The sequence below is a fragment of the Artibeus jamaicensis genome, unplaced genomic scaffold (assembly GCF_021234435.1).
Source record: "Artibeus jamaicensis isolate MK-2021 breed Jamaican fruit bat unplaced genomic scaffold, CSHL_Jam_final contig_559, whole genome shotgun sequence".
Classification (NCBI taxonomy): Eukaryota; Metazoa; Chordata; class Mammalia; order Chiroptera; family Phyllostomidae; genus Artibeus; species Artibeus jamaicensis.
The window spans coordinates 733,200-759,003 of NW_026521887.1; the positions used below are offsets into that span (position 1 = coordinate 733,200).

Below are 25,804 nucleotides of genomic sequence, written 5' to 3' on the forward strand. Positions count from 1 at the left end.
TCTCATCCTATTTATTGCCTTTGGATTCTAATGATAATCAAGCACAAAGAGATAGCACATCATAGTGGAAAAAGTGAAAAGAGCAAATACTTTGGAGTGGGGCCAATGTCAGTACAAACTTTGCATTGTAGAAGGTTTAAATACCCTCAGGGATGAGGTGTAAGACTTTAGACCCTGTACCTAACTCTTTGGGACTTCATTTCTCTCAACTATAATATAGCAATGCTACTAATAATACAACTCATGGCAGTGTTATGAAGATTAAGTGAGTTCAGAGCAGTGCCCAGTGCCAAGTCAGTACTGACACACATTATATTTAACAGAAATTTAAATCAAAGCTCTACCATTTATTAACTACATAATAACTAATATTTTTATGATGAGAGTAGTTCCCTACAAAGGTTATTATAAATAATAAAATGATAAGTCTACAGTGCAGATTTAGAGTTTGACCCACAGTGGGTGCATAATAGTACTTAATGATGATGCCGAGGATGCAACTGCTGGTGACAGTGACTTTCCAAGTCAAAATGAATTACTGTTCATTAAAATTCTTGTATAAAATAAGTGTGAATTAATAAATAAGAAAGAAATAAATGAATAAATGAATAGATGCTGTTATGAGAGATAATATAGCTCCTAAGTGTAGAAATAAGGATCTAAACCTGATTATAAAAGTACAAAGCAACATCAAAGTAGCCTTTTACTATTTTTCCTTTTTTTTCTATGGAATTTGTTTTCCTGACTCTATCAGAATAGGGGTGAATGAGATTAGATAAGGATTTAGCTGCCCTTGGATTAAGACCACCCACTTTCTGTGACAATAAATTTTACAGGAATACTGGCTCAGGCATTCATTTTGATAGTGTCTATGGCTACCTTCTGATACAAGGCAGGGTTGAGTAGCTGTATCAAGATCTTGTGGACTGAAGCCTAGAATAATCATTATTTGGTCCTTTATGGGAATAGTTTGCTGATCCTCATAGCAGATGTTGGAGGGATTTTATGATTCATAATATGCTGGTTGGAGTAACAAATTCCTTATAAAGGTATACTTCATTATGTTTAGGTTGAAATGGCTTCTGGAATTTATTCCTTATACCTCTCATATTTTACATTCCATTAAAGAGTAATGTCCTTTTTCCTCCCAAACATCATTAAAATCTTAGATAATCAGCCAATCCTGCAGAAGAGTTTTAACAGAAAGTTGAATTTGGCAAAATTATCCTGAAGAAAATTTACCCTTTGCCAATTAAAGCCTTTAGACTATTTAGAAGCTCCTGAACTTATTAATTCACATTTCTGTTAAAGCTGTATTGGTAGTAACTGGCACCACTTCCATGTAACAAGGAAAAAAAAAACGTTTACAAGATTCCAACCCATATCTGTAACTGATGATTCTGCTTCATTGGGCAGCTGCTGCCCATTAGTTTAATCCAATAAGCTGAAGTGTGACTTCTTTCATCCCTCTCCCCACACCCAATTTAATCATGGCTATGTTCTTTCACAGCTTGACCTTTCAGCAACAACTGTGTCATTTAAACAAGCTAAATGATTCAGACTATTTCTAACAGGGATCTCATCCAGTAACAATCTCAAAACACAGATCATGCTCCCTCACTGTGCCAAGCATAATAGCAACCCTTGTGGTGCTTTTACTGGACAGGTCCTTCTGTCTTTTCCAAATAAGGTCACCTCATTAAAGGGTCAACCTCTCCTTGTAGCGCTGTTGTCCTCCTCTCCCCTGCCAACCATCAACAAGCCCATTAAAGAATGATGGGCATGATCTCTAGAAGCTTGCCACCCAAGAGAGGATGAAGATTTAGAGGGTTAGCACTCTGAGAAGCATAGAGATACATAAGACTAAAATCTGGCACGGATCCTCATTGAAGAGCTATGTTAAGTATAATGTCACAAGATTACAGGCTACTAAAGAAAGTTTTGGAAAAGGATGGTATAGTGCCACACAATGTGAAAGGCATGGTACCATAACTTTAAGAACTTCTCAAAACCATTTCTTCAGCATTCACTCATGATCCTTTCCCAAAATTCTATAATTTGGGGGAAAAAGATGGTATTATATTATTCAATACACCAAACTCACATAACTTACTGGGGAGATAGAAAAATAACAGCAATTCATATCTATAGGCATCATTGTGGAAAATTTTTATTGTTCCCAGTTACTTGCATGTTTTCCCTTTAAAGGATATGACAAGTTGTCTCAAAACTGACCACTGCCAATCACTTAATTCCATTGGAAAGATTTAGGTTGGTCCACAACTGCTTTGATCAATAGAGCACAGGACCAGGGATGCTGTAATAGTGCCAGTTCTGGATTTTAAGAAAAGCAAGTTTCCAGTCTTGCCCCTTGGAACTGTGAGCCATGAGGTAAGAAGTCCAGGATATTCTGTTGGAGAGAGGCCATAGGAGGAACACTGAGGAGCCAGACACATGAGTGAAGAAGCCATCTTATACATTCAGCCCAGCTGAATCTTCAGCTAACACTCACCTCTTCTGCTGTATGGCTGCAATGGTTAGAAAGATTGCAGAAAAGAATTTCCCAACTAAGCACAATTCACCCACAGAACAAATTACTATCATCTGACACTAAATGTTGGAGTGGTCTGACACACAGCAACAGCTAAGTGTGCCAGAAGTGTACACATTCCCACTTTTTTGTGTTTTTTAGTGCTTATGAGTACAACACTTTGCTAGCCTATGGATGTTAGCCTTGGCCAAGTGACTGCCTTTAACCAGTAGGATATAGGGAGTATTATATGCCACAACTCAGCAGAACTTAGGTCAGGGCCCCATTTTTATGATCTCATTTAACATAAATTATCTCCTTATAGGCCTCATCTTCTAATACAGTCACATTGGGGGTTAGAGCTTCAACATGTGAATGAGGGGCACAATTCTGTTCATATTAACAGGCAGTTTTATTATGTATCATGATTTTTTAATAATAATTCAGTTGTGCTGCACTTTTCTTTTTCCTTTATATACCCAAACTTGAGAAGTCTTCTGCCTGAGAGACAGGACCTTACATCTTTATTATTCCATTAGGAAGCTATTGACATTATTAGAAAACAATTAAACAAGCACACTTCTAAATTTAATCAAAATAGGATGCTCTCAAGTAACATGATTATCTAGCAAATTTGTAATTTAATCACATCCACCTATAGATCCCACTGGAATGTCAATTATCTGCATTGATTAACATGTTGGATTTCAAAAATAACAAGTGTTATTCAAATAACTAGGCATTTGTTTTAATATTGGATATCTTTTTCTTTTTTTGACCAGTTTTTTTTTTTTGGTAGCCACATTCCTTTTTGTATACTAAACAAAGTTTCTTGTTTTGACAGGATTTTATTCTCTTAATAGTAATATAAGATGCTTTAAATAAAAAATATTTTACATAAGAATAACATATTTTGTTGTATGATATTTTGGCAACAGAAAATTCCTATTAAATTGCACCTGTAGGCTTTATTTATTTATTTATTTATATTTGATTGATTATGCTATTGTTGTCCAAATTTTTCTCTCCTTTATTTCCCTCTGTGCTGTACCCCTCTTCCATCATTTCCCTACCTTAGTTCATGTCCATAGGTCATACATATAAGTTCTCTAGCTTTTCCATTTCCCATACTATTCTTAACTCCCCCCTGTCTATTTTGCACCTACTATTTATGCTTCCTATTTGCTTTACTTTTCCCCACATTCCTCCCCCTCCCCTTCCCTTCTGATAACCCTCCATGTGATCTCTGTTACTGTGATTCTGTTCCTGTTCTAGTTAGTTCATTGTTGTTTTTGGTTTTGGTTTTCTAGGTTCGGTTGTTGATAGTTCTGAGTTTGTTGTCACATTACTGTTCATATTTTTTATCTTCTTTTTCTTAGATAAGTCCCTTTAACATTTCAAATAATAACACCTTGGTGATGATGAACTCCTTTAACTTGGCTTTATCTGAGAAGCACTTTATCTGCCCTTCCATTCTAAATGATAGCTTTGCTGGATAGAGTAATCTTGGATGTAGGTCCTTGCCTTTCATGACTTTGAATACTCCTTTCCAGCCCCTTTTTGCCTGTAAGGTTTCTTTTGAGAAACCAGCTGATGGCCTTATGAGAACTCCTTTGTAGGTAAGTGTCACATTTTCTCTTGCTGCTTTTAAGATTCTCTCCTGTTGGGCCATGATGAGCCCTGACCTGGATAGACCCAAGTCTGGTTGCAGAATTGGGCTGTGTGAGAAGTCAAGCCTATGTACGGAGAGGCATACTTCAGCAGGAGGAATTTCTTAAAAAGATAAAGTGAAAAAAGAGACACTTGGTTGCTATTTAGAGATTATTTTTTATAGCAGGCACTCCAGCCCCCTCCCCACCCAGCTGCACAGTGCTCCAGAGGTGGTGTGGAAGACCCTGTGCACACTACTGTAGCCCTGGGAAGAGTGTGAGCCTGAACCTGAGGGACCAGAGGCAGCTAGGCCAAGTGCGCATCCCCACAACCAGGTGAGAGTGCATTCTTCAGAAGACCCTGAGCCCCCACCACAGAAGGCCTGGGACCTACAACCAAGTCCTGGGAAGAGCGCACACCACAGAAGGCCCCAAAGCCCACACCCAAAGCCCAGGTGAGCGTGCACACCTGAACCTGTGGGACCAGAGTCTGTTGGGGAACTGGGCTGGAGACTGACTGAGTGCCGATCAGGAAGAGATAAAAGCAAAATCAATCACCCCTCAGCCTGTTGCAGCCAGGAAGAACAGCAAAGCTGGCTTGGCCAGTTTAAGGCCAGCAGGAGACTTTTTTTTTAAGTAATTCTTTATTTTTTTTATTATTTTTTAATCTTTTAACTCCTTCCTCTTTCCTTCTTTCTTGTTTTATTCCTTCTTCCTTTCTTTCCCTTTTTATCTCTTCTTCCTTCCTTTTTAAAACATTTTCTTTTTTTATAATTCTCACAAGGGAGACAAAAAAACCTAGAACTGTGAAAAGACCAGAGCTGGACCCAAAGAGGGGGCATCCCAACAGCTGAGACAGTGAGACAAATTTTACTTTGCAACTACAGAGAACTTGCAAGTTATTGCATATTTGTACTATGATTTTTTATTATTCTTATCTATTTTATTTTATGAGTATTTTTGTATTCTTTCTGATTAGTCTTCTTCACTTGGTGAGTTAAATTGCATTGTTTGACTGGTTTCCCTTGGTTCTCTCTTTCATAGCATATTGTTAATTTCCTGTCTTTTGCTCCACTTCTGTTCTATTAGCACATTACTCTAGGTCCTATACTTCCTATTCTGGTCATCCAGTTAAAAAAGATTCTGTCATATGATTGTTGCTTCATAATTATTGTAAATAATATCTGTTTCATACAATTGTAAATACTGCACAGCACCTCTTCCACATCTTAGCCCACTTCATGGTTTCCTGAAATCTATTACTGTTGCAGTTAACTCTACTCTCCCAAATACTACACCTATTCTCTACCCTTTACTCTCATTTTACCTCATAATCTTACCTCCCAGAAACTCACTGCTTTCTAAATCCAACTCATAATACTTCCTACAACGAGAGTCTTATCGTTTTTCTACCCTTTAAAAAAAGTGGCTAGTTGGGTGAAATATCATGGTTAACACTGTACATATCCAAAGGATATCCTATTTCTTCTTTACCGGCTGCTACTGTACATATCATAGAATACTCTCTTGCTGTCTTAAACCATTTTGCCTTACTCCTCCAACTGGTCACAAAAAAGAGTAGGTGGAAGCGGTGAACATCAGGATACTCAAAGGAGACTGCACCACTGAATCTCACAGGTATTCTACCACAGAAGTTCACACCAAAAAACCCAGAAAGCCAGAACAAATCAGTTTAAGAAGCTGAGGCTAACAAGAAGAGTCTCAAAAACAATGGGAAGACAAAGAAACAATCCCCAAATGAAGGGAAAGGAGGAAGCGTCAGAAAGAATGCTAAATGAAATGGAGGCAAGTCAACTATCAAATACTGAGTTCAAATTAGTGGTTATAAGGAAATTCAATGAGCTCACAGAGAATTACCAGAAACTACAGGGAAACTATAATGAACTCACTGAAAACTATATCAACATAAAAAAGGAAAAAGAAACCTTTAAAAAGGGCCAAGAGGAAATGAAGAACACAATATCTGAACTGAAAAGCACAGTAGAAGGAATCAAAAGCAGGCTCAATGAAGCATAGGATCACATCAGCAAGCTGGAGGACAAAGTAGGAAAAAAAAAACACCTGAGCAAGACAAGGAAAGAAGGCTCAGAAAGAATGAAGAGCAGTTAAGGGAAATGCAAAACAACATGAAACAAAATAATATCTGTATAATAGAAATATTGGACAGAGAAAAAGAAGAGCAAGGGATAGAAAACCTGTTTGAAAAAGTAATGATGGAAAACTTCCCTAATATGATTAGGGAAAAAGTCACACAAGTCCAGGAAACACACAGAGTCCCAGTGAAGAGGAAGCAAAAGAGGCCCACTTCAAGACACATCATAAATAAAATGGCAAAATTCCAAGATTAAGAGAGAATCATAAAGGCAACAAGGGAAAAACAGGAAGTAACATACAAGGGAGCCCTGGTAAGACTAGCAGCTGACTTCTCAATGAAAACATTCCAAGCCAGAAGGTAAGGGCAAGAAATATTCCAAGTAATGAAAACCAGAGGCCTGCAACCAAGACTACTTTATCCAGTAAGGCTCTCAATTAAAATGGAAGACCAAATAAGGAGCTTCCCAGACAAAAGGAGCCTCAAAGAATAGACTTCTTCCAAACCAGCTCTGCAGGAGATTGAATACCATGCTATTAAACAATGAATGGGTCAAAAACTAGATTAGGGAAGATATCAACAAGTTTCTGGAAACAAATGAAAATGAACTCACAACAAGCCAAAACTTATGGGACATAGTGAAAGCAGTCCTGAGGGGGAAGTTCATAGGGATACAGGCTTACCTAAAAAATATAGAAACATTTCAAATAAACAACCTAACTATATGCCTACAAGAACTTGAGGAACAACAACAAAGACAGCTCAGAGCAAGTAGAAGAAAGGAAATAACCAAGATCAGAGCAGAATTAAATGGCATGGGGACTAAAAGCACAATTCTAAGGATCAATAAATCCAGGAGCTGATTCTTTGAAAAGATAAACAAAATGGGCAAGGCTTTAAGCAGGCTCATCAAGAAAAAAAGAGAGAGGAACCAAATAAACACAATCAGAAATGAAAAAGGAGAGATTAAAATTGGCCCCACAGAAATACAAAGGATTGTAGGAAATTACTACAAAGAATTATATGCAAAGAAATTTGAAAACTGAGGTAAAATGGACAAAATTTTAAAGAAATATAATCTACCAAAACTAAATAGAGAAGAAGCAGAAGGATGAACAGACCAACAACTCCTGATGAAATTGATGCAGTAATTAAAAAGCTTCTAACACACAAAGGCCCTGCACCAGACCATTTCATGAGAGAATTTTACAAGGTATTTAAGGGAGAGACAGCCCCCATCCTCCAGAGATTATTTCCAAAAATTCAAGAAGATGGAAGACTCCCAAACTCTTTTTATGAAGCCAACATCATCCTAATCCCCAAACCAGATAAAGATATAACAAATAAAGAAAACTTCAGGCCAATGTCACTGATTAATATAGATACTAAAATCCTCAACAAATACTGGCAAACTGAACTCAGCAATTCATTAAAAAGATCATACACCATGACCAAGTGGGATTCATCCCAGGGATACAAGGATGGTACAATATTCACAAATCAATAAACATAATACACCACATAAACAACAAAAAAGACAAAACATCACATGATCATATCAATTGATATGAAGAAAGCATTTGATAAGGTACAGCACCCATTTATGATTAAAACATCCAGCAAAGTGAGAATAGAGGGAGCATTCCTCAATATAATAAAGGCCATATATGAGAGACCTACAGCCAACATCACAGTCAATGGGCAAAAGCTAAAATCTTTCCCACTGAATTCGGGAACAAAACAAGTATGCCCACATTCACCACTTCTATTCAACTCAGTACTGGAAGTCCTAGCCACAGCAATCAGGCAAGAAAAAGAAATAAAAGGCACCCAAATTGGAAGGAGAAAACAAAACTGTCACTGTTTGCAGATGACATAATAGTGTACATGGAAAATCCTATAGACTCCACCAAAAAACTACTTGACCTAATAGATGAATTTGGCAAAACAGTGGGGATACAAAGTCAATACTCAGAAAGCAAAGGCATTTTTGTATGCCAACAATGAAACATCAGAAACAGAAATCAGGAAAAAAAAATTTGATACAGCAACAAGAAAAATAAAGTACCCAGAAATAAACCTAACCAAGGATGTAAAAGAACTGTACTTAGAAAACTATACAACACTGAAGAAAGAAATTAAGTAAGACACAAACAAATGAAAGCATGTACCATGCTCATGGATTGGAAGAATTAACATCATCAAAATGGCCATATTACCCAAAGTGATTTATAGATTCAATGCAATCTTTATTAAAGTACCCATGGCATATTTCACAGACATAGAACAAACACTTCAAAAATTTATATGGAACCATAAACGAGCCCAAATAGCAGCTGCACTTTTGAGAAAGAAGAACAAAGCAGGAGGGATCACCATACCTGATATCAACCTGTATTACAAGGCCACTGTAATCAAAACAGCGTGGTACTGGCATAAAAACAGGTATATGGACCAGTGGAACAGAACAGAGAGCCCAGAATAAATCCAATTCTCTATGGTCAATTATTATTTGACAATGGGGAAAGAAGCATAAAATGGAGCAAAAATAACCTTTTCAACAAATGGTGTTGGGAGATAGGGACAGCTACGTGCAAAAAAATGAGACTTGATCACTAACTTGCACTATACACAAAGATAAAGTCAAGGTGGATAAAAGACTTAAATATAAGTTGCAATACCATAATAGTCCTAAAGAAAAACGTTGGCAGGGAAATCTCAGACATTCCATGCAGCGACATCTTCACAAATATATCCCCTAAAGCAAGGGACATAAAGAAAAGAATAAACAAATGGGACCTTGTCAAATTAAAAACCTTCTGCATGGCTAAAGAAACCAACATTAAAATGAAAAGAGAGGCAACCGTATGGAAAAACATATTTGCCAATGACACCTCAGACAAGGGCTTGATCTCCAAAACATGTAAAGAACTCACATGACTCCACTCCAGGAAGACAAAAAACTCAATTTAAAAATGGGCAAAAGACTTGAACAGAAACTTCTCCAAGGAGGGCATACAGGGGGCCCAGAGTCACATGAAAAGATGCTCAGCATCATGAGCTATCAGAGAAATGCACATTAAAACCACAGTGAGATACTACCACAGACAGATACTACCTGTCAGAATGGCCAACATAAACAAATCAACAAACAAGTGTTGGAGAGGATGTGAAGAAAAAGGAACCCTAGGTCACTGTTGGTGGGAATGCAGACTAGTGCAGTCACTATGGAAAAAGTATGGAATTACCTCAGAAACCTAAAAATGGAAGTGCCTTTTAACCCAGCAATTCCACTGCTGGGATTATACCCTAAGAACCCTGAAACACCAATCCAAAAGAACCTATGCACCCCAATGTTCATAGCAGCACAATTTACAATAGCCAAATGCTGGAAGTAACCTAAGTGCCCATCAGCAAATGAGTGGATCAAAAAACTATGGTACACTTATACAATGGAATTCTACACAGCAGGGAGAAAGAAGGAGCTTATACCCTTTGTGACAGCATGGATGGAACTGGAGAGTGTTATGTTAAGTGAAATAAGCCAGGCAGTGAGGGACAAATAATATATGATCTCACCTTTAACTGGAACACAATCAACAAAAGAAAAAAGAAAACAAAATATAACCAAAGACATTGAAATTAAGAACAATCAAACAACTAGCCAGAGGGGAGGGGTGAGGGGATAGTGAGGAGAGGGTTTTCGGAAACTAATATAAAGGACACATGGACAAACCCAAGGGGGAGGGTGAAAGAAAGGGAGGGAGGTGGGTTTGGAAGGGGTGGGTAGAGGGTTGGGAAGAAAATGCAGACAACTGTAACTGAACAACAATAAAGTAATTTAAATTAAAAAAAGATTCTCTCCGTATCTTTCATTTTGGGTAATGCAATTATGATGTGCCTTGGTGTGTGTTTTTGTGGGTCCAACTTGTTTGGAACTCTCTGAGCTTCTTGGACTTCCTGGAAGTCTATTTCCTTTGCCAGATTAGGGAAGTTCTCCATTATGTTTTCAGATAAGTTTTCGATGTGTTGCTCTTCCTCTTCTCCTTCTAGCACCCCTGTAATTCAGATGTTAAAACGTTTAAAGTTGTCCCAGAGGTTCCTAAGTCTCTCCTCGTTTTTTTAAATTATGATTTATTCATTCTGTTCTGGTTGAATGTTTACTTCTTCCTTCTGCTCCAAATCATTGATTTCAGTCCCTTTTTCTTTCCCCTCACTCTTGGTTCCCTGTACATTTTCCTTTATTTCACTTTCCATAGCCTTTACTTTTTCTTCTATTTTACAACCATACTCAACCAATTCTGTGAGCACCCTTATTACAAGTGTTTTGAACTCCATATGTGACATGTTGACTATCTCTTCATCACTTAGTTGTATTTCTTCTGGAGCTTTGATCTGTTCTTTTATTTGGGTCATAAGTTTTTGTCTCAGCAAGCCAGTTAAGTAGTAAGGGGTAGAGCCTTAGGTATTCCCCAGAATGGGGAAACCCTCTTTGCTCTGTCCTGGACTCCATGTGGGGGAGGGGTCTGAGAGGAAACAATGCCACTTGCTCAGCTCTCTGCAGGCTTTCAATCACTTCCTCTGCTACCCACAAGCAAATTGGGTCATTTTGGTGCTGATTCCTGGGTAGGTATTTTGTACATTTTAGGACCCTACCAGTCTCTCCACTGAACACTCCTGTGAGGCTAGGAGATTCCTCCTGCTGCCTCAATCCCCACAGTTTTTTTCAGATAGAGGTTTTTGAGGCTGTATTTCCCAGTGCTGAAACTCTGGGTTGCACAGTCTGTCTCATTCCCCAGTTGTTCCTCCAAGTTTATCTAGATGTAAATGTGGGTCTGCCCTGTCTGCCAGCCACTGCCTTGGCTGCCCCAGTCCTGCAGTTGCTTCCCTTCTGTGAGTCCTCTCCACCTTACCTCCCCAGCTCCTACACTCCTACTGGTCTGGATGAATGTTTCTTCTCCAAATCCTTGGTTGTTGGACTTCTATAGTTTGATTTTCTGGCAGTTCTGGTTATGTTTTGTTTTTAAATTTGTTGTTGTCCTTCTTTTGTTTGTGTGCAGAGGCAAAATGTACAGACCTATGCCTCCATCTTGGCCAGAAGTCACCTTTTTAAAAAAAATATAATGATGCTTGATTACCTGGGGGTTTCAAAGTTCTGATGAGCTTTACAAATAAATATTAAATTATGCTATTTCTTGATGTAATAGTATCTGGATTATGTTTTACTCAAGTTTTATAGAAACCGATACTATGTATGGAATGGCATTTTTTGTGATAGTATTCTAGACTAGTATCCTTCACTTAAGAGAAATAATAACAAATTTCCATTGAAATAAATTAATAATTCAATTTCTACTGATATGCCATTGCAAATAAAGAAAATTAATAGACATCACACTTCCTGGTTAAAGAAATGCAAAGATTTACCAAAAGGTATCATTTCCCATTTGCACTACTCTTTTAAACAAACAGAGTATGGCTATGGTCTCTGTTACACAGAAATATTACTTCAAATTGGGCAACCATTAATCTCACAAATATCAGGTTCATTATGAAAACATTGATTAAACACCTACAATGCACAGGAATTGTGCCTGAAAAAAGAGGTGATTCCTGCCTAGAAGTCATTTTATATCAAGAAATGCCTACATATAAAATATTGAACCTATTTTAATTTTTTTATTTTTAATTTTTTAAAAATATATTTTATTGATTATGCCATTACAGTTCTCTTTGCCCCCTTCATTCCCCTCCACCCTGCACACCCCCTCCCCCACCATTCCCTCCTTTAGTTTATGACCATGTGTCTCAAGTTCTTCAGATCTATATTTCCCATACTATTTTTATCCTCCCCCTATCTATTTTCTACCTACCATCTATGCTACTTATTTTCTGTACCTTCTCCCCCCTTCTCCTTCTCTCACTCACCTGTTGCTAACCCTCCATGTGATCTTCATTTTTATGGTTCTGCTCCTGATCTAGCTGTCCTTTTAGTTTGCTTTTGTTTTAAGTGTGGTTCTTAGTAACTGTGAGTTTGCTGTCCTTTCACTGTTCATCTTTTTTATCTTCTTTTTCTTAGATAAGTCCCTTTAACATTTCATATAATAAGGGCTTGGTGATGATGAACTCCTTGAATTTGGTCTTATCTGAGAAGCACTTTATCTGCCCTTCCATTCTAAATGAAAGCTTTGCTGGATAGATCAATCTTGGATGTAGGTCTTTGGATTTCATGACTTGGAATACTTCTTCCCAGCCCCTTCTTGCCTGTAAGGTCTCTTTTGAGAAATCTGCTGACAGTCTGATGGAAACTCCTTTGTAGGTGACTATCCCCTTATCTCTTGCTGCTTCTAGGATTCTCTCCTTCATTTTAATCTTGGCTAATATAATGATGATGTGCCTTGGTGTGTTCCTTCTTGGGTCCAACTTCTTTGGGACTCTCTGAGCTTCCTGGATTTTGAGGAAGTCTATTTCCTTTGCCAGATTGGGAAAATTCTCCTTTATTATTTGTTCAAAAAAGTTTTCCACTCATGGCTGTTCCTCTTCCCCTTCTGGTACTTCTATAATTCGGATGTTGGAACGTTTAAAGATGTCCTGGAGGTTCCTAAGCCACTCCTCATTTATTTGAATTCTTGTTTCTTCATCCTTTTCTGTTTGGTCATTTTTTTCCTCTTTCTGGTCCACTCCTTTGATTTGAGTCCCAGTTTCCTTTCCATTACTATTGCTTTCCTGTGCATTTCCATTCATTTCAATTAGTTTAGCCTTCATATGTTCCTCTAATTTGTGACTATAATCAGCCAGTTCTGTGAGCATCCTGATCACTAGTGTTTTGAACTGTGCATCTGAAAGTTTGGCTATTTCTTTATTGCTTAGATTTATCGGCTCTGGGCCTCTGAGCTGTTCTTGAGACATGTTTTGATCTGTTCATGCCTGTTACGTTCGAGGAGGTGTTCACCAGGGCAGGGCTACCCAGGTCGCTGGTTTGTGATGCTGTATGTGGGGGTGAGGTCAGAGAGGGACAATGGTGGTTCCCTCTGCCACTTTCCGCTACTGGGGTCTGCACGTCTGACTCACCACTTCACTCTTTCACCAGTTTATCTGTGCTCGAATGTATGACTGTGATCAGCCCTCAGTGAGCCCACCGCCTTGTGCCCTCAGTGGGTCTGCCCGCTACTCTACACCTGGGATCCACCTACCGCTGCAGGTGGGCCTGGTTTGCACACCTGGGTTGCTCGCCCAGGTTGGTCAGGTGGATCTTTCCTGCCTGACCCCGCTCTGCTGCTGGCTCTGCCCCTCTTACTGGTTTGGCTGAAGGGTTCGTTGTTGTCAGACTTCTGTGTAGTTCAATTTTCTGTGGTCTGGCTGCGTTTTTGTTGCCAAAACTTTGTTGTTTTTAAACTTGGTTGTGTGAGAAGAAGCAGTGCTTCCACCTATGCCTCCATCTTGGCGGAAGTCCTTCCCTGAGCCTACTTTTAAAAGACACTGATTGCATATGCTATTTTAATGGAAATTAATCCATGTAGAGTATATGTGTCAAACTATATTTGAAAAAATTAATCAAGTAAAAGTAAAAGTAATTTTCAAGTCATTATTATATATAACATTGTACACACATAAACACACACATCAATGTTCTCCACCCTTTTCTTGGAACATAGGGCAATTCAAATGACTGCTTGTTGGAATAGTAGTCAAAAAGGTTTATACAGCTACCAGAGATTGTACTAGAGGAACACTGAGAGCCCTCTGATGCACAGCTTCTTTAATTCCATGATTCTAGGACACTCTAACAAAATAAATACAAAATGAATTCAATATACTTTTAAAAATTATTCACAATACTCTGCAGCAGAATGAAAGAAGGAACTCCTACCCTTCAGGACAGCATGGATGGAACTGGAGAGTATTATGGTAAGTGAAATAAGCCAGGAGGTGAAACACAAACATCATATGATCTCACTTATAAGTGGAACCTAATCAAAAAAACAAACAAGCAAGCAAAACATAACCAGAGACATGGAAATAAAGAACAGACTGACAGTGACCAGAAGGTAGTGCGGAGGAGGATAAGGGGAAAAGTAGGGGCAGGGTCAAGTCAAGGAACATGTATAAAGAACCCATGTACAAAGACAACTGGGTGAGGGGAATGATTAAATGTGGGAGGTAGAGAGGAGATTAATGGGGGAAAATGGGGACCACGGTAATTAAACAATAATAAAAAGTAAAATAAAATAAATAAGATTTAAAAAATTATTCACAGAGTGAGATGAATCCTGTTTTATATTGAATATAGAAATCCATCAACAGTGTTTCTCAAACTCCAGGTGCAGATTTCAATTCAATAATTCAATTAATGATTGAGATTTTGCATTCTCAACAAGTTCACTTTAATTATCAGGGCATTCACATACTTTTCACCTCTGGCTGGGAAAAAACAAAATAAAATACATGTGCCTAAGTGACTAAGTATTCTAGACCAGTGGTTCTCGAGCAGTTCTCCACATACCAACAATGTCAACATTACTATTAGAAATACTAATTTCACTGGCCTCATTTAGCCCTACTAAGTGGAAAACTCTGGGGGTGCTGCTCTGGAATCCATTTTAACAAGCCTATAGGGATTCTAATGGGAAATAATTCAGGAGAAAAGCTGGTCATGACAATGCTTAGGAAGGGGGTTACTGCTGCAGCCCAAACTGCAATTTGTCAAGGCCTGTGATGTTTTGATTCCATATGCTACTAGCACATATCACCTTATCCTTTACCACAAGACAATGTGGGAGAATCCTTGGATCTCACTCTGTATTGATAACCATTCTGAAGGTCTGGTGTAATTTTGGGAATCTATTTTATAGGGTAAGGTTTTAAACTCATTAATCCAAAGACTACTGTACTTAAACAGTGGGAGGGATGACTTCAAATAGCCCAAACTACAATGTGTGGGAAATATACTGCAGTTCTTCTCTAGAGGGGGAAGAGTCTATTAGCATGTTTGTAAGCATATTTTAAGTTGTAAAAACACAGATATCTTGTGAATCTGAAACATATATTTTGCAATTTAAACATATTCACTTTCCAAATAATTTATCATGATATGTAGCCAATTTTATCTTCACTTCTAAAGATATTTTATCAGTCATTTTTAAATAGATAGCTCAAGAAAGCTCATATAATATTTATTTCTTTGTGTCTTTGTGAAATTCACCAAAACACACAATGAAGAAATGCTACTCTTTCTTATGAAATGAAAAGTGTTGAAAAGTGAACATAGGACTTTAGTCATAAATATTATGTTCTTTGTTCTGAACTAAATATTTCCAACTTACTGGTTTAAGTTTAACAGCTTCTTCAGACTTCTGGTCAATAAAACTCTTAAAATTTCTTAAATGAAAAATTTGTCAATAATATTTTACATACTATATTGTACAGTTAGATTTTAACCATGAATGCCAGGTTTTAGTCTTATAATATTGATATTACTATTTTATGTCAACATTATTTTTAAATTTCATATTTTTATAGAGAATTAATGAATACAAGGGGAGACCTCCCAAAGACCTCAGAATTATCTTATTATAGTACAGGCTTCCCCAACTAGGTGAGTGTTCAAGGTACCTATACATATTAGTGTACCAGCTGGTGATTTTGTGAGAGGCTGTGTTCAGCTTCAGTGAATTTTTTTGGAAAACTCTCTCAATATGTTTGCCCATTTCATGACAGGTTTCATGAGTGCACCTGCCCACACAGCACTGACTACAGCAGTTTTTGACCAAAAACAGCACGACCTCTGTGCGCCATCCTACCTATTCACCTGATTGCACCCTAGTGACTTTTTTTTTGTTTCTCTGGATGAAAACGTCATCCAAGGAAACTTTTTGTGCATGTGAATGAGGTGAGACAAAAAATGGCAGAAGCACTAAAAGGCATCAAAATCTGTGCTTTCAAAAACTGTTCTGAGCAGTGAAAAATATGTCTCAATAGGTGTATTACATCAAATGAAAAAGTACTTTGGAGGTGACTGAAGTTTAAACATGTCAGAACAAATACACAATGTTTTATAAATAAATTCCATTTTGGGGGTGTTGTGGACCACTCTACCTGGTTTCAGGAATTGCAACTACCCTCCATGGCTAAGGATGAGTGAGCGACCTCTGAAATGCAAGCCACAGGAGACAAAGCTTGTCTCTGGTAGCAAACGCTGCCTCAGCTTCCTCCCTGCCCCCAAAGCATGGTTGGAAGTCCATGACAGGTAAGTCTCCTCACAGCAAGGGGCAACCTAAGCCAGACTCGATCACTTGGGAGGTCATCGTGGAAGGACTTGGGAGGCTGCAACAAACAGTGAGCAATGGACTCTTGCCCTCTGGCTATGTGACATAGCCCAAGTTCCCATGTTATCTGGGAGAAGATCTTCCTGGTTCTAATCCACTTAATTCTGAATACCTGATGGGGAGGGGTGCAGCTCCTTGCCTTGCTAGAGTGGATCCTGGGGAAAAATCTGGCATCACAAAGAATTCTCTAAAAACCTGTGAAACTTGCTCTGCTTTCATTCATATATTAAGGGTCCGAGCAGGAAACCCTAAAGTTTCTGCAAACTCCCTTGCTGACAGACTCTGACTCAGACTAAGCCCTCAGATTTCTTTGAAATGTTACCTGCTGTTTGAGCCTTGCTGCCCTGTATTCCTGTGTATTACAGTCCAATAAAAGCCCCTGGAGGAGGGTGCTCAAGGCTTTTTTCCTAGGAGAAACTGGCCACCTCTCCTCCCTAAGCAGATCATGTCTTGGTAGTGTTTACTTTCATCTGTGGTGAACAGGGGCATTGGTGGGAAAAGTCACCCCCACGTTTGGATTCCCCCCATACTTTCTGTTTTTCATTTTTTCCACCCACTCAAAAACAGACATTCTCATTATTTTGCCAATAGCTGTGTTCTAATGAAAAACATTATTTACAACAATAGGTGATGGTCTGAATTTTGTCAATAAGTGGTTTGTCAATCCTTAATCTAAAAAAATGTTTTGTTTATAGATATAAAAATAATCACACATATATATATATGTTCTTCCTTTAAAAATAACTTTTATATGAACATTATATGCAACAATTTTATAAATCTATAAATCCAAAGAAATCCATAAATTTAAGAGAACGTGAAAATAATTTCCAAGGTGTCTAAGTTTAGTGACCTTTTATATTAATTTTTTCAGTGTCTTTTTTTGTTCTCCAGAGTGTTTGGTTTGTTCAAGATAGAAAAAAATAAACAATAAAAACAATGCTATAATAAATTAAAAAAAACAAGAATGCTTGTTGCAATACCATCAGTATGCTATACTGAAGAGTAAACATAATGTTTCAAGAACAAAATTTACCTTGACAGACAATCTGAGAAGGAAAGGCGAACAGGGTATCCGTACCGCATGATCTTCACCATCTCCAGGACCCCGATATATTGTAGCTGAGCAGACACATAAAAATTATCAAAGGTATCTGGCAGCTGGGAGTTATTGGGCTTGATACAATGAATAAAGTGTAGAGTGCACTTCTGAAGTTTTCCAATAATATCCATTAGAGAGTTCTAAGGAGAAAAGCAAAACCAAATTGATTATCCAAAGAAGACTCTGACTAAAAATATAAAACAGCTTGTAAATAAAACTACCTTCAATCAAAACTTTTAAAATTATGCATTCACTCACTCTGTGAGTTTACTTTTTCTGAAGGTACTCAATGGTCAAAAAATTGGGGAAAATTCTATGTAAATCCTGTACAGTAAATATAATCCAAATTTAAGTTTTAGAATTAGAATACATAACTAACCCTGAGTTGAGATGCAGTGGTAACTGGACCTCTTCTTTCCAGCCTTTGAAGAAATGTAGAAGTTCCTTTCTTTTTTAATAACTGTAAAGAAAACAAAAATAAAAATGGTGAGAAAATTTACTTTACTAAATTCCATTGAGAACAGGGCGTCAAACTCATTTTCACTAGGTGGCCACATCAGCCTTATGGTTGCCTTTAAAAAGCTGAATGTAACTTCTACTCCTTAACAGTTGAAGAGTAGTTACATTCACATAGTCCTAAAATTATTTCCACTCTTTGAAGGCAACTGCCAGGCTGATGTGACCCCTCGGTGACAATGAGTTTGACACTCCTGATTTAGAAGAAAAGAATTAAGCTTCTCATCCATGTAAATTCCCTTGCAGGACGATATAGATTTAAACCAGGCTGTAAAAATCAGTACCAAATTATTTTCTGTAACACTACCATAAAGTTGGGGAAATGGGCAACTACATGTAAAATAATAGGTATTACTGCCAAACTTTCTAGTACATGACTGTTGCCATCCTGCACCTACTTTAATTTGAAAGTAAATATAGATCCATACTTGTTTGGTGATACAATAAATTCACCCTGGTATTTTTACTGGTTGTAACACTAACAGTCCACATTTACCATGAAATGGAGCTGACTTTAGGGCAAAAGAATACTATTGTGTATTACAAAGGTTTGATATTTTGATAATCATTGGCTTGTTCTCTTAAGACAGACTATGATTAGTTTCTTACCCATTTTTTCTTACCTTTCCTTTTTTTATTTTTTAAAAACTACCAAAAGGGGTTAGTAAATTACCTGGCTGTGAAAAATAATAATAGACTGTTTTCTTTAATAGTAATTAAATACACCTCTTAAAGGAAAAAATACTCATAGCAAAGTGTAAATGATAGTGGAGATAAAAGAAATCAGTTAAAATGAAGCCTGTGGAAATGAAATAAAGGGCAGAAGGTAATTAATTAAAGTCCACCAGGGGTTAAAAGAAACCTCAGCCACTAATGTACCTTTACATTTCACAAAATTACACAGACTTAGGCCAACATATCTATTGATCCAAAATCATTTATCTTAAAATAGAAAGACCGGTATAGAAAAAAAATTCTGATAAAGCAGTCTTGTCAATTTGGTGCAACTGCTACCATGGCAATAGTTCTTTTCCTTCCATTAAGATGAACTGTCAAACAGAGATGATTAATTATAACTGACAAGGGACTGCAAAAATGAAGTGGCTGGTTTGCAATCAACCTTTTTCTACAAACACAAAGCCAAATGTGATGCTCAGTTAAAATGGGCAGACTCCTACCCTGCCGGCCATAGGGGTGGACATGCAGGGATGAGGGCAGTTTGAAGAGAAGTGAGAAATGGTACACTTAAGGAATAAGGAACAATAAATATGTCTCCATCTCTTGAAATTGAACACTAAATTCCCTTTTCTGGGTGGAGGAACTACTGTAAATTATCTCTCCTCTGCAGTCCTTCAGGGAGAAGACTAATGGCATCTTTGCCTGGTAATATTTAATAATTGAGGTTAAAAATTGCAGTTTAGAGTTGTGTAGTGATTTCTTGCTCTTGATTTTCAGGATGATTGAAAAAGGACAGGCCAGAAAGTTCAGTGAAAACCTTAGAAATAAAAGTCTTTCTTATAAAGGGCAACCCTTTGTCTTTTTTATGTAAAAGATACATTTCATATTCAGTGAGCTGGGAGTCCTGTGATTATATAGTGCTACAACAGCTATACCAAGGGGTCCCTAAATCAAAGACCTATGAACTAAACACACACACACACACACAGACTTACTTCTAATATGTTGTACATATTTCTACCACTCTTCTTAAATAGAGCTGATTTTAATTACACTTTCATTTTAATCAGTAAGCCAAAATGCATTCCAACAAGCCACAAGTGAGATCTAAAAGTGGCTGAACTGGACACCTTCCCAATCATATTTCTCATCTTTTATGGTTTTGGTGGAAGCAAGCAAAACAAACTGGGCTACAGTGGATTTTAAACTTACAACATTTCCATTTGAAAAATCTCTTCATTGAATTTTTAGTTCTTCTCTGAATTTTAGTTCTATTGCATAAAGTATGAGAACTGTTAGGTTGTAAGTGCAACCACACTTGTGTGAGACAAATATACATTTAAAAAAGTATAATACAAAATAAGTTAAATATGTACAAATATCTACTAAACATTCTAGCACCTGAAAAATACACTGTGTCTATAAGAAACTACAATTTATTGTTTAGAGACCTAAAACCTCTGAAGTAATTAATGTCAAAAGAATAAGGTAGCTAAGTTAATTCCCTCTAAGCCTACCATTTTGTTACTTACCACTCATCACAAAGGCAGTCATAGAAATGGAACATAAATAGGATGTTACACAGACAACCAACACAATTACTAATACTATATTTGCTACTGAATTTTTAGTGTATAGTATTTTTCTATACTGTTCCCTCTTTCCTATGGTTATACTTTAGGTAGGCATCCTTCCCATTAAATTTTTTAACATTAAAATATCAATTTCTTTCCATTAGTATTGATAATTGTGCTTTTTAAAAAAGAATCAAATGTTCTAAGCAAATTTAAAAGCAACCAAAGAAGAATCACAAAAATTCCTACCTTACTAAGTTCTAGATACTTCCTGTTTTCTCCGATAATTGAAGAAGCTGTCATTTTCTTACTGAGCAGGGCAGATTTATGTCCTCTGAATTTAAAAGAAGGATAGGAAGATAGAAGGGATCCTGTTTGTGACAGTTTTGACTGGAACAAATGATTGATCATGACATTTTCACTAGCTAGAAAATAAATAAATGAATATTGTAAGTGGCATTAAAATTGTTATTTACATTAAAATTTACTCCTTATCCAAGTCCTTCAACCACTAAAACATTCAGAGTGGAAGATGTAATTGAAGAGTCTATCATTCCCTTTGCCTCCATGTTATTTTCCTCACTATCAATTATTCCATTTGATGAACTCTGACCATCCTTGCCCTTGCCAGGAGTCCTGACACCATGTTTCTCAATCCCTCACCTGAGCCCTTGACCCTTCACTTTCTAATTGTCACTTATTACTCTCCTAGCTATCCGAACATAATCTTACCTCATTAACCCTAAGGGCCTTTAGTGCACTTGACCAAATAATGAAGACATAGATTCTGTCAGCAACTTCCCATTTCAGGAAAATATCTACCTAGGACATGTTTCCCAAAGATCTAACCTGTTTGTGTAAGTACCTATGAGACTATTTTGTACCTACCGATTTGTACTTCTTAATTTCTTCATCTTTTTCACCCAGTCCCCCAAACCCCCTCTGCTCCAGAAACCATTGGTCTGTTTTCTGTGTCTGTGAGTCTACTTCACTTTTTAAAAAAATTTACATATAAATAGGGAATAAAGTCAATAAAATTGTAGTAAATATGTATGGTGCCTGGTGGGTACTGGAAATATCAGGAATACACTTTGTAAAGTACATGAGTATCTCACTATACTGTACCCCTGAAACTAATACAAGATAATAGTGAATGTACACTGTAATTGATAAATAAAATTCAAAAATAGCTATGAGAAACCCTGTCCCATTTGGTTACATCAGTTTTTAGGTAAAAAGAATTGTCTCTTTTTCAAATCCTATTAAGTTGCAAAGGTAAAAAGCAATCTGATATATATTAAATGTTATATTACATAAATTTTAATAATTTTGGGCCCATATTTCTTTCTTGACACCTTGGGAAAAAAGTGGAGCAATAATGAATACATTTTTGGTTATGTATTTAAATAGCAGAGTGAAAACTGTATACAGTGTTTAAGGATCTAGGAGGAATTTTTTTTGTGTGTTACCTATATCTATATGTAGACAGGCCTTTAAGCTTTAGTTTCCTTTTCTTTAAAATGACCATAATCATCCCTACTTTAAAGATGACTACAAGATGAAATTGTGAAATAATGTGTGTAAATCATTTAGGATCATGCTCAGCTGATCAGACAGTTAGCAATATTTAGTAGTAAAGCACTTTACCTTGTCTATGCCCACATTATTTTGCTTGTGTAAGCTAACATATTTATTAGCAATATAATCAATTCAACATCACTATATAAATAAACAAACAGGAAACTAGGGAGAACTGTCTAAGAATAAAGACACATTTATGCAAAGCAAGAAGGCATAGAGGAGCCCTTCCATGTTGGATTGAAATGAGATGTACCAGCATAAATTCATGACTTATAATGTATAGCTACATATCTGTATATTTTCTATATGTGCTCTATTTTTATACCTTAAATTCTGGAGTTCTGAAAGAGCCAAAAAGCTTAAATGAACTCATCAAGACACTAGACCTTCATGTTTACTAATACTAGTCTGCTCCAAAATAAATCAAGTCTTCTTGGACATGTGGTTGATTCTGATCTGAGGCAAGGGAGAAAATCATGGGACATCTTGGAAGGTCAAAATGCAAGGAAGTACTAAAAAAGATAATGAGGACCTTTCAAAAGGACATAGGAGCTAGCTTGAAGGGATTCTCACTAGCCACATCATGGGCAATTTCAGCACCAAAATAACAATAGTAATGCATTATGATTCATTGAGTAAAATAAGGGGGTCAAGAAGAAACTAGACCTTGAATGATGGGCACATAATAAAGTATACAAATACAGAATTATAGTGTTGTACACCTGAAAGTTACCATACATGTTATTAACCAATATTACATTAAGACATTTTTTAAAGAGGTAAGAAAACAAAAATAATTTATGAGTTCATATTGATAATTAACTAATTAATTAGAAAGATGAGTTATTATAGTAGAATTCACTACTGATGGGAAATTGGGGTTAGAAAATTATAACCTTGCAACCATAAAGAAATCATTAATTTAGGTAAGAATAATTCATTTAATGCAAAATCAATGTGTGAAAGTTTGATTAAGATGAAAATATTTGCATTTTCTTAAGGTATTTCCTAAAAATCATTTATCAAAGAAAAAATAGTGACTTTTGATTAAAAAAAACAGAGTGAGGCCACCTAAAAAGTGATCAAGTTTAATCAGTAAAGTGTTATAGGAACCCTCGGTTTTATAGGGACACTATTATTGTTGTATCGATGTTACATATTTTGGTAATTTACTGATGTTATATAGACAATGTCCTTGATCTTAATATGCATACTAAAGAGTTTAGGCATAAATATGAATGTGACCTATTCTCAAATGATTGAAAAATATATCAACATACACACACACAGGGGAGGAAGAAAGGAAGGAAGGAGAAAGAAAGAAAAGAATAATAGGAAGAGAAAAATAGAGTAAAAGAAAGAAAAGGAAACAATAAATCTGTGATAAGGATATATGGGAGTTCTTTTTACTAATTTTGTCACTTTCTTTAAGTTTAAAAGTATTTCAAAATAACGTTAAATAATAAACACATATTAACATGGTCACTTAAAATTGTATATATTTGTAGCAAGTCTATGTACAGATGAAACCACAGAGAAAACATGCAATATGTTATTCTTAAATTGGGGGAAAAGACTGTAATAATTCATAAATACTAGATATAAATACTGACAGAAAGTGGTAACTGACTAGTTTCTGTCCTTCTCTGAATCATATTGACAGGCTGCATGAAGATGTGGTGCTCTACTGGTATCCTACTGACACTGGAAGATGCCATCACGCAACGGGACCCTGACATTGGAGCCCTACCACAAACTGACCAAACAGGAGGTGAGAGAAGGTGCCTTGGGACATAAAATGAGAAATGGTGCCATCCTTTTTCCTCTCAGAACCTATAAGAAAATCCCTGGTGAAGAGGTTTGGCCTTTTGTATCACACGGGGTCACTTACTGCAGGCCATTTTCTTCATGTCACTATATATAGTACACACTAAAATGAAAGACTCCTCTCTGGGGTCTATAAACATGGCACCAGGTGCCTTTTTTATAAGGGTTGAAATAACTTTAGGAGTGTATAAATGTAACTACTCCTTAACTGTTAAGGAGTTGAAATTACATTCGGCCCTTTGAAGGCTACCTGGAGGCTGATGTAGCCCCCAGTGAAAATGAGTATGACGCCCTTGGCCTAAAGTGTTTAGAATAAAAAAAAGATTCACTAGGTTTTATCTTGGAACTTATTAGCAAGTTTTCATTAAAAAGTGACTTTAAAATATAGGGACTTTTAAAATAAGGAGAATTGCAATATCACTAGCCATCATATTCTCATTTTCAATATATACTCTGATACCCTAAAATACAAAAATAAAGAAAAAGTCATTGTACTAACTGGAAAACATTAAATCCTTATCAAATGTATGGGCTAAATAAAAGTATGTTATATGTAAAGGTTCAAATAATTGAAAACTAGAAGATGTTTCTAATGATAACCAATACAATCAATTATTTTGATTTTTTCTTCTACACACTATTATTCCAAGTCCATATTTTTATGATTAGTTTCAGCCTTTAAGAGCATTCACAGAAATCCTAAGTTCTAAGAGGCAAGCAGAGTAATTCTCCATGAAAAACAATATTTTGCACTTGGGGTGGTGAACACACAATACAATATACAGACCATGCAATATATAGATCATGCAATATATAGATCATGCATGTTTCTACACATGAAACCTATGGAATATTATCAATCAATGTTATTCGAATAAATCCAGTAAAAATAAACAAACAATAGAAATATATTGCAATGGTGATGTTTGTTTTAAGGTAAATATGTTCCTCAAATCAGAAGTGATATGGGTGTTTTACTTCCAGCTCAAAGGCTTCCACCTGTTTCATGAAAGGCTATCATATGCTTCTTTCCCCAGGAAAGAATGACTGTATCTCACTCAAAGCAACTTCAAGTACAAAAGATGATATGTTTTAACTCATTGAAAGAGTTATTAGGAAAATGTTGATCACTGCAGAACTGCTATTAAGAAAATAATTGTTACAAGAGACAATTATACATTGACATACATATAATTGTAATATATATAAATGTAGTATATAGTATTATGATTGTTTAGAATTACATACATACATATATATGTATATATATACACATATATATATGAAGTACTAAGGTTCATGAAGTAGATGAAACCTATAAATTTATATTGCAATACACATATATAACTATATATGCATATATATACATTTGTACACTCATTCTATTGTACTTGGTGAGCATTAGTTCTTTATGTGAAGTGCATAAGAATAAACTACCCCTTAGGTGTGTTCTAAAGTCATCCTAAGTAATGGAATTCACTCTGCTGCGGCCTAAATAACTGTGGAAGCCATATTCGTCTTCATTAGTCTTCACAGAGAGCTTTTTTATATTTATAAACTGGAGTGTTAAAGGTGCTTTAAGTTCCTATTTGCTAAAAGCTTAGTTAAATTATGGTTTCTACTAGACTCCTAATTAAATTGTAACCAATATATAGTGTGAAAAGATCCACTCTTTATTATTCTGAGCATTAGAATGTAAAAGAATTCCAATTATCATTTAGGTGGTGGCATATTTTATAGGACAATGTTCAGAGAAATAAGAAATGTGTGGTATTTTAACTGTAGGAGGGAAAAACTTACTTTTCATCACAAATAGAAGATTTTGTGAAAGAGACTCTTTATTTTTTTCAACTGCTCCGACAATTTCATACATTACCTATGATAAAAGAAAATAGCAAAATTACTAACG

General features: G+C 36.3%; 1 protein-coding gene across 1 annotated transcript in view; it reads right to left on the reverse strand.

Annotated features, from left to right (window-relative positions):
- MYO16 (myosin XVI) overlaps positions 1–25,804 on the reverse strand; it is a 660,093-nt gene that overhangs the window by 157,757 nt on the left and 476,532 nt on the right. The window contains exons 24-27 of the mRNA XM_053670348.1: positions 25,696–25,771; positions 20,737–20,912; positions 18,099–18,179; positions 17,654–17,859 (exon numbers count right to left, since the gene is read on the reverse strand). Of these exons, the coding sequence (XP_053526323.1) occupies positions 17,654–17,859; positions 18,099–18,179; positions 20,737–20,912; positions 25,696–25,771 (539 nt within the window). The remainder of the gene's footprint in view (positions 1–17,653; positions 17,860–18,098; positions 18,180–20,736; positions 20,913–25,695; positions 25,772–25,804) is intronic.